Here is a 12,660-nt window from a genome sequence, read left to right as displayed (position 1 = left end):
TGGTTTTGATTTGTTAAGCCTGGCAACCCTAAGCCGGGTAGAAATGCAGTTGAGGGACATCATGTTTGGCCAAGTGCTCTACGTGCTTTGCCATTCCCCTGGGTAACATGTCCTTCGGCCTGCGTCACAGACACTATTGGTGCCCTGGCCACATCCCCCTAGCTCTTTACATTTCTGTGCCCACTGGCTGGACCCTGCCTGTCAGGACCTGTGTCTCTTAGTCTCACCACTTTCTCTGGCAGCCAGAGTCTCCCCTGCCATTTTGCAACTCAGATTGGAAGAGCTAGGGGGTGAACACTCCTGAGCCCTCATCCAGTGACAGATGGGTTGATGGCTGAGTGAGTACCCCAGCGTGCTTGCCCTTCTGCTGGGAGAACTCTGAGGTGCGTGTTCTACATTGCTTTCCAGAGCTCTCCAGCTTGCCCACCCTGGTAACTTACTGGACACCCACCATGTTCTGCTTTATCCACTTCCTTGTCTCACCTCCTTCACCCCCCACATTGACTCCTTGCATCTGGGTCCTTGTCTCCAGGTCTGTTTCTAAGGGAACCCAAATGAAGAAGCATGCAAATATTGATAATTCCTAAATGGCAGGAGGGGAGGAGAGAGTGTCAGTGGCATGGCTCATTTTGGGGAGCTAGGACAGGGGCACAGGTGGTTCCTAAAGATCACTGAAGGACTTGCTAGGAAACTGGGAGAGCAAAGGAAAGGGAGAGGCAGGAGATGACAAAAAGGACCGTGGTTTGGAGGCCAGAATCCCTGGGTTCATGTCCAAGCTCTTGCATTTTCCAACCGTATAGCCTAGGACATTAGGTCAGTCATTTCACTCTCTTTAGCTTTAGTTTCCTCATCTGTAAAATGGGTATCATAATAATACATGTATACATGGATGCACTATTGGTGGGGGTCTGTTGCTTATGAGTGACTTCATCTAAGTCCCTTTGGAGCTGTGCACACACTGTATCTGTTCCACTCTGAGTTCTGTCTTATGGCACTTGTTGGCATGCTAAGTGGCACTTCTTTTTACTCTCAAGTTTCAAGGTGTTCCACGGCTAGCTTCAGGTATTCTGGGATCCAGCTCACATCCTTGTTCACATTACCCTTTTCTTTAATGATCTTGTAAGTGCTGACCGTGTCCTCTGATTGGCTTTGTCTTTCTGCTTTTGAGACCCTTGTCTGTTTGGGCTGTCTTCATTTCATAATCCCTCTAGCTTTAGCTCCTTAATTTGCCTCCTGGAGTTTTGATTTACAGAACTGCAGACAGTGGTCCAAGGTGGGATCCATCCCTTAATTTTTGTACAAGATTTTGGTAATTTTCCTGGTAAATAAATAAAATATTGTAAAGCCCCTTAGAAAGAGATCTGATTTGACTTTTACCTAGAATATTCTTTATCTCATAGTTTTTGCAGAAAAAAGTCAAGAGCGGCCTGGGAATTTCTACATTTCCTCAGAGAGCATCAGGAAAGGTAAGCCACACGTCCACAGCTTCCTTTTGTATGACCCGGACTTCCGGGAGGTAGATGTGTTCATGCATGTTTCATTGAATTTCAGGTGTAACAGCTCCTTAGCATTGAGACAGAGAGAAGTCTAGAGGATACCTTAGGTGGTGCTGTACCAATGGGAGTGGGAGAGGAGAAGAGAGAAATTGGGGTACCCAAGAAGAGTGTACAAACTGATCATACCGAGGACATGAACACATGGGGAAGTGTCTGCGACAGCACACAAAAGTACAGTGTAAATACCGAGTTTGTTGCCAACAGGATGAAAGTGGGTGGCCTGGCACCCAGGCTTTACCTAATGACACAGGCCGATCATGTTATTTACTTACCCTATCTGTATTAGAAAACTATACTTTCATTTAAGAGATGTTTTGCTTGCCATTGGGTAACATTTTTCTTCCTTTTGAGGAAGTTTGAGGAGATCAGTACTCCTTTTTTCTTGATTAACTTTCTTCTGCTAAAGAGAGGCATTCAGTATTATCCCACTGATGATTCTTTTGAAAAGGAGATGTGAGGGGCACCTGGCTGGCTCAGTCAGTTAAGCTTCTGACTCTTGATCTCAGCTCACGTCATGATCTCAGGGTTCGTGGGTTTGAGCCCTGCATCAGGCTCTGCTCTAACAGTGTGGAGCCTGCTTGGGATTCTCACTCTCTCACTGCCCGCCCCCCCCCCCCCGATTTCTCTCTGTCTCTCGCTCTCTCAAAATAAATAAATAAACTTTTTAAAAAAATTGAAAAGAAAAGGAGACATGACACCATCTAAGCATTTGAAGGCATTCCAAGGATTTAGGTAGTAGGAGAGAGGCTTTGATGGCTTATGCGTTTTGCTTTCCCCCCAAAATCCCTCTTCCAACAGAATTAAAGAGAGCCTTGAAGAAGGCAAATCTGGAAGAAAGCATTTTGGGTGTGTGTAGACAGATGAGTGAATGGGTGTTAAGAATGACAGATAAACTTTGAAGTCATCTCTCTTTGTCCATCTTGCTTTCTCTCTAAGTCACGGTGCTCAAATGGGGTCCTGTTGGAGAAATTTAGAATCTAAGATAGATCTCCATGAAATGAGCAGTAAAATTTCAAGTCCTCACAAGCCTCCAGTGACTGCATCACCTCTGCAAGTAGCTTGTTCTCCACAGAACTTAGTGGAGTCACAGCCTGGAGAAAGAGAGGGGTTGCCTTCTTATTTCCTTAGAATCTCCAGAGCAGAGAACCACAAATTCATAATGTGGAGGAGAAGTTGGCACAGGAACAACCCAATGAGAGCTAGTTGGGACCCAGTCCTTAATGTATACCTAGTGACATTGGAGCTAGATCGTGGTTCCATTGGCATTCCAGTATTCTTGGGCATTTCATGACCTGGGTCCACAGCCATTGTGCCCATGGTGCTCAGAGGCAGGGAGGATAGGGAGGGATGGAGTGTGTTGGGAGAAGCAGCCTGCCTAGAATTTTCTGTATATTCTTTTCTGGGAGGGGATTTTAGTCTAATATAGTGGTTCTTGACTGGAGGTGATTTCTCCAGTCCTCCCAGAGGATACTTGGCAATATCTGGGATGTTTTTGGTTGTCCAGCTGAGGTAGGGGATGCTATTGGCATCTAGCGGATAGTGGTCAGGGATGAGGCTAAACATCCTACAGTGTATGAGGCAACCCCCCATCCCCAACGAAGATGAACTATCCAGTCTAAGACATCAGTGATGTCTTAAGTTGAGAAATGCTGGTCAATGGCTTCTCAGTAATTCAGGCTTGAGGGATTCTGTTGATTCCAGTGGATGCTATTCATAAAATGCTTTCCTAAGATGTTGTGGCCTTGTCTACTTTAGTGTAACAGGCTTTGGAATTATTAGCTGCTTCCCTCTCTCTGATTCCATGTCATATGTCTCCCTTCTTAGTTCCACATGTAATTTTTCTTTTGAGACACGTCCTCTTGAGCCCGTGACCAGCCACATTAACCCCCCTCCTCTGCCTGCCCTCCCCAGTTGGGGAGCCATCACACTGAGTTTTGCCATCCTTTCCAGAGCCTCTCGTCAGACCGTGGAGGGACAGGCCCCAGTCAAGTATATATGACCCTTTTGCTGGGATGAAAACACCAGGCCAGCGGCAGCTGATTACCCTCCAGGAGCAGGTGAAGCTGGGCATCGTCAATGTGGATGAGGCTGTGCTCCACTTCAAAGAGTGGCAGCTCAACCAGAAGAAGCGGTCCGAGTCCTTCCGCTTCCAGCAGGTAATCGGCTCTGTATGGTCTGTTTCATGTCTGTTTCTCCATTGGACAAAGTGGAGGGTAGGGTCCTATAACTGAGCACCTGGAGCCAGGCCTGATACTGGGTTTTTGAGTGTCATTGTGGATCAATGTGTATGTATATCTGTCACCTGTAGTCTGTAACCACACGGCTCCTTGGCCAAGAGCTGGATGGCTTTGCTGGTTGTCATGAGGCTAGAGATCAGGAACAAAGACATGACTGTAAACCCTGATTTTTCAGCTGCCACTTCCCTCTGCATATGGCCCTATACTTTTGCTTTCCAGCTTTTTTCTTTTCTGAGTCCCTCTTTCTACTCCTAGTGCCAAAACCCCCACAGAACAATCACACTTTTGAACTCAGAGAACTTGGACAGTTTCCAAGAAATATGATTAAGAGAACAAAACAAGTCTCAGACATGAAACCATGCAAGTTAAAGCACACTCACATACAAACTGTATTTCTATACGCATGTGTACCAATGCAGAGGCAAAGGTGAGGAAAGGCCACCCCATGGCCATCCGAAGGGTGGCCACTCAGAGACGGTGATCGGAGGACTGGGCTGTCAGAGGAGACTCTTGCTATTTATATATATATTTAAGAATCTATAACTCCATACATGTACTTCATATGTAATTTAAAGCGATGCGGAGAACTCAAACTTGACCTTAGGAAGCATATCCCTGGTCCAACTCCTTCATATTAAAAAGATGATGTTGATGGGGTGCCTTGGTGGCCCAGTCAGTTAAATGTTTGCCTTTGAGTCCAGTCATGATCTCACAGCTCCACATCAGGCTGCTCTCTGCTGTAAGCATGGAGCCTGCTTCAGATCCTCTGTCCCCTTCTCTCTGCCCGTGCCCCACTCACACTCTCTCTCTCATAAGTAAGTAAGTAAGTAAGTAAGTAAGTAAGTAAATAAATAAATAAATAAATAAATAAAATTTTAAAAAAATAAATTAAAAAAAAAAAAAAGAGGATGTTGAGCCTAGGGTGTTAGGAGACATGTCCAGATCACTCACCTAGTAAGTGGAGGGAAAGGTAAGAACAGAGTCGTTGCTTTTTCTCTTCACCTCCCCACAGTACTCCCCAGAAGGTGTGTGTTCTAACGTCTGTCCTCAGAGGACCTGACACACCTGCTGTTCGGGGCGAGGGGGTGGGGTGGGGAGCAGCACCACCTAACACTGAGATGGGAGTCATGTCTTCTTAGAGGGGGAGTCGGTGGCGACAAGTGGGGAAATGAGCCATCAGGCAGTAATTGTCCAGCTGTGCAGCAGTGTGTTGGATGGACCTGACCTCTTCTGCACTCACAGCATGCATGCGAGAGAAGTATCACCGTTCCCATTTTACAGAACGCTGAGGCTCAGAGGGGCAGAGAGGCAGAGTCAGATTCAAATGAGCCCTTTCTCGCACCAAGCCTGTGCTCCCTTAACTATACTTTCTGCCTTGTTAGTGCTCCCTAAAACAGGGTCATCCACTCTGGTGGACTGCCTCCCTCCTCCTGGGGATCTGATGGCTGGGAAGGCACTCTTTAGTGCTGAGTATGGGAACCCAGGGTCCTCCGCATTCAGGAGCCCCAGAGGGCTGCTGGGACAGCCTGGCCCTGGGCAAACAATGGTTTTCTTTCTCCCAGCCAGGTCACGTGTCCACATAGCACAGTATTAAGAGCAGCCAGGACCCTAGGGCCAGGCAGTCTGAGTCACATCCTCATTCTGTCGCTTGGGGCTGGATGACCTTGGCCTCTCTGTGTGTCCGTTTCCCATCTCACATGTGAAGGGAGAACACTGGACAATGTAAACCATGTGAAGGACTTGGCATGCCTGGCACCCAATAAATGTATAACAAATGTTAGCTGTCTGTCTCTGTCTGTATCCAAGAGGCTTCTCCTGGTCGCATAAGCTTACCCGGAACTCTTGGGTGTGGCAGACAACTGGGGTTCATATTTGACATGGCAGAGAATCCATGGGATCCATGGGAGCTGACACTACTCTATGCTCTGAGAGCCTCTTGGTACTTCTAGAGCATCCCCTGTCCAGCGACCGGTGGGCATGAAGACCATTCCTGGGGCTGCCCCATCTTCCTTTTCCTCCATGTCACTGTCCACCTCTGTGTCTCCTTCACTTCTCCTCCCATGAGTGGGCACTGCCCAGGCTCCCGTTATGTTTTTCTCTGTGCAGGTGACTCTTGAGTCTGTGTCTCCTTTCTCATTCCACCTTTCCAGCCACCAGCTGGGTGTGTCCCTCTGAGGTGCCCAAGACTTGCCTCGTGTCCGGCAACAAACTGTACCTTGAGGCTGCTTCCTTTCCCCGGCTCCCTGCTTCTGTTCACTGCACTGTTATCTTCCAGACAGTGAGGCTAGACAGACATCTCTTAGGCTCTTCTTCCTCACTCCCTGTACCCAGTGAGCTGCATGTCATGCCTGGTCTTGCTCTGTGACATTCTTCCTCTTGCATCTGCTCCTTTCTTTCCATTCCCCCCCATGCCAGCTTCTGTCACCGTCATCTAACCTAGCATTAGTTTCCAGGTGGGTCTCTTTTCTGCCAACTCCTTCTGCCCGCACTCTGTCAGACCTTAAAGCTGTAGCCACCCCATACCTTCCGGTGTTCCCCTGGTGCTTCCTGGACCCAGCTCAGTCTCACCTATGGTCACAACCCAAACACCCCTCCCAGTCCGGCCTCCTGTAGCTCCTTCATGGGACCCTTCCAGATGTCTGGATGTTAGTCCCTGGAGCACTTTCTCTAGAATGTTCACACACTTTTGAGGTAGTTGTTATTGACTAAAATAGCAACAGGAGCGCCTGGGTGGCTCAGTTGGTTAAGCATCTGACTCTTGGTTTTGGCTCAGGTCATGGTCTCACAGTTCATGATCTCAGGTCATGATCTCACGGCTGACAGCACAGAGTCTGCTTGGGATTCTGTCTCCCTCTCCCTCTGCCCCTCCCCTACTTGCTCTCTATCTCTCTTTCAAGAATAAATAAAAATAAACTTTAAACAATTTTAAAAATAAATTAAATAGCAACAAAATTTGTCTCTCATGTGTCTATTCAACATTTGTTGAATGACTGCAATAGACCAGACTTCACAGTTTCAGAAAGGTGTAAACCTGGTGTCTTTCCCTTTGAGAGGGCACAGTACCTCTGAAGAGACAACATACACACATATTCAAACCCACACGCACACACAAATGCGCTGGGCAAGGCAGCATAGCTCAGTGCCAGATGGCACCTGTGGTCACTAAGGACTGGAGCACTGGGGGGAGATTTAACAGAGAAAGTGAACCTTGACCCAGACCTAGAACAGATTCATGGAGAGGAATCCTTGTCCCTCACGGTCAGAGGAATGGTATGAAAACAATGTCAGAGGCAGTGTGCACGGAGTGTTTGTTAGCATGTAAGAGACTGGCTTGGCTAAAGGAACACACAAGGAGGAGGGCAGTGAGTTCTAAGGCTGGGAAGGAGCTAGGAACAGAGGGGAGGGGAGACGCTTTGTTGTTGTGGGAAAGATGTCTTCTTCTCAGGCACAACTTCTAAGAGTACTTGAACTTCTCTGGGGGCTGATTGCAAATGGATTCAACCTCATTTGCATGTTTTTGCAATGTGATACATCGTGCAAACAGCATAAAATCAGAAAGAAACTCTAATGTCCAGAGGGTATATTTCTGGCATCTACTTTTAAAATGAACTAAATCTTTTCCAGGAAAATCTTAAACGGCTAAGAGATAGCATCACCCGAAGACAGAGAGAGAAGCAAAAATCAGGAAAGCAGGCAGGTATGTAGCTCCTTGGGGGTGCTGCACTGTGGGATACTGCTGTGATCTGTTGTTCCTGACCCTCCTTTCTGCTGTGGCCTGAATGGGCAGAGAGCTTGCCCGGTGCCTGTCACCCTGTTTACAGATCTGGGTCCCCCAGATCTGTGAGGTTCTTGGGGACAATGACTTTGTCTTGTTTATTCTGCATACCTAGTACCTGGCACAGAAGACTTGTTAGCAAATGAATGAATGGACTGACCTCTGCATCCCTTCATCCTCTCACTCAAAGAGGATGATCAAACTTTCTCCCCAAGCATCTGACTCTCCCCTTAGCATTTAGGAAGACATGTTTTTTGTTTTGTTTTTGTTTTTGCTTTTGTTTGTTAGTTTTCAAGGTAGAGAGGGAGAAAGGGGGGGAAGAGAGGCAGAGAGAGAGAGACAGAGAAAGAGACAGAGACAGAGAGAATCCTAAGTAGGTTCCACATTCCATGCTGAGCCTGACACGGGGCTTGATCCCACGACCCTGGGATCATGACCTGAGCAGAAATCAAGAGTTGGATGCTCAAACGACTGAGCCACCCAGGTGCCCCAGGAAGACATGTTTTTTGAGCAGAGAAAGGAGAAAATCTCATTCACATAGTATCTGTTTTTCACTGAAGCAGGGAACTGTGTCATTGGTGTCTATACCATACAATGATTCAGAAGCCAGGACTCCAGGTATAGCAGGGCTCCTGCCATGTGTAGTGGCAGTCCAATAGCAAGGCCACGCATTGCAGTGTTTACACTGAGGACCAGGCTTCTCGGCACCACTACCCTTGAGCATTGATAGGCATTTGCCTACGTTGCATATTCCCACCGAAAGCCTCTGGCATGGTGGGTCTCTGTGATTTATTTTGGCCAGGGTTTATTAAGTGGAGCTGACAATAAAAGGCTTTCAGAGGCTCTGCAATCTTGAGTAGAGCCCCATTAAATAAAGGACTAAGCTTGTGCATGACGTCCATAGTCTGTCTCCAGCTGCCACCAAGAGCCTGACTTCTCATGACCTTGGTCAAGCTGGTAACACCCCAGTCTTGAAAAAGGACATCTTTCTGCCATAAGCCCCTTGCTCATGCCTGTTCTTTCTCACCTGCATGAAAACTACAGGACTGCAAGACCCAGCCCATCAGCCCCTGCTCAGTGAGGCCTTCCTGGACCACTCAAGGCCATTGTACCCCTTCCTCATTTGAGCATTTATAGAACCACTCTCCCTCCCATTCATCTGGCACTTCTCTTTTGCTGCCTCTGATTGCTATGACTTCATTCCTTTATTCAAACCATCAGCAATTCCCCGAGGTTCTGCCTCCAAAATGCATCTTTTAGATCTGATCATTTCTGACCATCTCCCATGCCACAGCTGCAGGCAAGCCAACATCATCTCTTCCTGGATGAATGCAAGAGCCTCTTCCATTGTCTCCCTGTGTCCAGTCTTACTTCTCTACAGTTAATCCTCCAAAGTGCAGCCAATCACCTTTTAAAAATAAGAAATCAGATGGTGTCAGTCACTTGCTCAAAACCCTCAGGGGCTCTTGTCCTACCCAGAGTAAAATCACACTCCTCACTGTGTTCTGAGAGTCCCTACATGGTCTCACCTCTGACCTCTGAGCTCACCTTCACTTTCCCCCTCAACCCCGAGTTCTAGTACCAAAGGACTCCCTTTTGTTGCTCTAACAAATCAAGAGCAGCCCTCCCCAGGGCCTTGGCACTTGTCCCCCCTCCACTTTTCACACATCTTTACTGACTTGTCCTTTCATCCTTCAGAGTTTGGCTGTAAATTCTCCTCCTCAGAGAGGCCTTCTCTGCGTTCTCTCCAGAGTAGCTTTGCTTACCTTCTTTTCACATCACACACTGGAATTATCTTATGTTTCTGTTCCATATTTTCTGGCCCATCCTCCCACTGCCTCCTATTGCAAGCTCCATGGGGGCAAAAGTTTGTATGTTTTGTGCTCTGCTGAATCCCCCGCATGTAAGACAGTACATTGATTGGGCTCAAGAAATCTCCGTTGGAATGGTCGATTTCAGGAAAATTTTTGGTAACATCATTCATTCACTCTACAAATACTTAATTGAGCACCAGGCTCTTTGCCAGATACAGAGACCCATAAGGCCTGATCTTCACCATCTAGTAGCTTATGAATTAGTCTTTTATTTGTGTAGGTCTGATTTTCCCAGCTAGAGCCTGCCCTACAATCTCTAGCACAGTGTTTTGTATATGGTACTAGCTTAGTGAATATTAATGATTTTGACTGTTTGGGAAAAGAGGCATAAAGAGGTTATAACCATGGCAGAAGGACAGATATCTACTTGGGTGACTAGATTTTAAATGTATGCTTTCACTACCCAAGCTCACGCTTGTCTGCCCTCCTGGCTGAAGGGAGGGGAAAGGAGAGAAGGCAAAAAATCTGGTTCAAGATCTGCATGGTCATCTTAGGGTCAGACAATAGGTTCTAGGTGGTAAAAGGGATGAGGTGCTTTTTAAAACTAGAGCACATGAACCCAAAGATAGAAGCCTTGATTAAATGAAACATTTCACGCTTTTACACATAGGCAGCCTCAAAAAAGTTGTGATTTGGTGGTACATGAAGTGTTTGAAGGCCAGGGTGTCGCTGTGTTGGAGTCATGAGTGCTGGGCAGCTGGGCTCCAGAATTGAACCCACTGGGTGTCATGACAACTTTACCATCCAATCAATGGAGATATTGAAGCAAGACATACACACGTTGAGGAGTAAAGGGGTACAGGCATCGGCCCTGAGGCCGTCAGGGTTGGGGTCAAGTTCCTAGCCACTGCTCACCCCTAACTAGCTGGGAACCACAGACAAGATAAGTCACCCAACTGAGCCTCAGTCCTCATCTGCAAAGTGACACAAATAAAAGTGCCTACCCTATTAGGGTTGCTGTGAGGATTGAACCAGTTAAGTTCTGGCTGGGACCTAGCACAGTGCCTGGCACATGGAAGCACTTTAAAAACCACCCATACAGCAGCTGGTGACTCTCGGGCAGGACCACCCAGGGTGCATGTGCTGGGCTGGGACTTGCCATCCAGGATCCAGAGCTGAAATCCTGGGTTTAGAAATGTTTTCCAAAGTTCACCCAAAGCTAATCAGACTCTGGACAAGTGATACCCACCAGTGTTTATGCTCTGCACTGGCGTGGTCAATGTCTACATTTTTTCAAAGGAGCATGGTTAAATGCCCTCCCTACCCTTACCCTCTACTCTTCAGGAAGCAGGCCCTCTGACTAGGAATTTTATGGGGGGGGGATGTTAAGTACTTTTCCTTTTTTTTTTTTTTTATTTTGAGAGAGAGAGACAGAGAGAGGGAGAGAGAATGAGTGGGGAGGAGCAGAGAGAGGGAGAGAGAGAGAATCCCAAGCAGGCTCTGCACTGCAGGGCTCAAACTCATGAACCACAAGATCATATCGTGAGCTGAAATGAAGAGTCAGCCACTTAACTGACTGAGCCACCCAGGCACCCCAGTGTTTTTACTTTTTACATTAGGAGCTTTAATGTCATAACTATCAAAAGATTAAATTATATATAATCTGACATGAAACAAGAATGCCTGGGGACCACCATAGAGAGAAAGTTCTACTCATCAGCCCCAGGACATTTTTCCTAATGTTTATTTATTTATTTTTTGAGAGAGAGAGAGAGCGAGCACGAGTTGGGGAGGGGCAGAGAGAGAGGGAGCCAGAGAATCCCAAGCAGGTTCTGCCCTGTCAGCACAGAGCCTGATGCGGGGCTTGAACTTATGAGCTGTGAGATCATGACCTGAGCCAAAATCAAGAGTCAGATGCTTAACTGACTGAGCCACCCAGACACCCCCACTTTTGTTTTTTATTGTGGTAAAATACACATAACATAAAATTTATCATTGGACCTGAATGTACAACTGAGTGGCATTAAATACATCCACAATATCATGCAACCATTACCACAATCCATTTGTAGAATTTTTTTCTTCCTCAACAAAGATTTGAGAGCAAGTAGCTGATGTGGCACATGATCCCAGGGACACAGTGGGAGTGGGGAAGTGAGAGAGGGAAGGAAAAGTGGCCAGCAAAGTACAGTCACCACTGTAGAGATGGAACTTTATGTCCCTGGAGACTCTGGCGGTCAGTAGAGAACACTATGGAAGAGTGATCCCTCCTGAGGGGCCAGAGAGCTGACCATTTCTTCCCCAGCTCCCATGTCTGGGTGAGGCCTGTTGGGGGAGGGGTGCTTGTAAACCAGTTACCAGAGAAAGCCTCAGGTAGTCTGGGAGTGGGGCCCTGTGCTACATAGTGAGGCCCAAGGGCATTAGAGCATCTTCCAAAGAGTGGGCATCTTTATGGTTGACTAAATATAGCATATTATTTAACTCCATAAAACTCAATTGTATATTTAATGACGTACTAACCTGTAATTACCCATTTCACACTGAGTAGCCTCAGTGCTGCTGTATGTGTGCTTGTGGGAGTAGAGGTTTGGCACTTGGGGAGGGTGGGTAGGGGAAAGCAGGGGAGGTAGATTCAGATTGGGACAGTATTTGGGGCAACCTACTCTTTGACCATAACAGCTCCTTTAAAAAAAAAAATCTGTTTTCCACATTGAGCTTCTGTTTTCAACAGAGGAAAGAACTCTGCTTCCAAAAAAAGGAAAAGAAAAGAAAAGAAAAAGAAAAAGCATTTGGAACCCACTGATACAGAGTAACATCAATCTGTAGGAAAATTAGGGTTGACAAATGGCATCTCTGTTTAAAGGACCTTTTCTAGGAATGAAGCCCATTCTAAATTTTTTTTTCAACGTTTATTTATTTTTTTGGGGGGGACAGAGAGAGACAGAGCATGAACGGGGGAGGGGCAGAGAGAGAGGGCGACACAGAATCGGAAACAGGCTCCAGGCTCTGAGCCATCAGCCCAGAGTCTGACGCGGGGCTTGAACTCACGGACCGCAAGATTGTGACCTGGCTGAAGTTGGACGCTTAACCGACTGCGCCGAATGAAGCCCATTCTAAACATAAGGGCTGACTCTATTTATTTAGAAATCTCACTTGCCTTAGAAAAGAGAAATGATGATTATTTTGCTTTAATTTGGGTTACAACACCAAGGGTAATTAAAAAGTAAGATTCTGTTCATAATAACTCACTGGTCTTTCTTCAGCTTCGGGGAGTTGTT

At 46.8% G+C, this 12,660-nt stretch overlaps 1 protein-coding gene across 1 annotated transcript in view; it reads left to right on the top strand.

Moving 5' to 3' along the window:
- The window catches only part of PIK3AP1 (phosphoinositide-3-kinase adaptor protein 1), a 116,728-nt gene that overhangs the window by 89,152 nt on the left and 14,916 nt on the right, over positions 1 to 12,660 (top strand). The window contains exons 11-13 of the mRNA XM_027062733.2: positions 1,401 to 1,466; positions 3,507 to 3,712; positions 7,418 to 7,490. Coding sequence (XP_026918534.1) covers positions 1,401 to 1,466; positions 3,507 to 3,712; positions 7,418 to 7,490 — 345 coding nt within the window. The remainder of the gene's footprint in view (positions 1 to 1,400; positions 1,467 to 3,506; positions 3,713 to 7,417; positions 7,491 to 12,660) is intronic.

This window comes from Acinonyx jubatus, chromosome D2, assembly GCF_027475565.1.
Source record: "Acinonyx jubatus isolate Ajub_Pintada_27869175 chromosome D2, VMU_Ajub_asm_v1.0, whole genome shotgun sequence".
Lineage (NCBI taxonomy): Eukaryota > Metazoa > Chordata > Mammalia > Carnivora > Felidae > Acinonyx > Acinonyx jubatus.
Note: the sequence above shows the minus strand (reverse complement) of the source record. Positions and strands in the feature narration are given on the sequence as shown.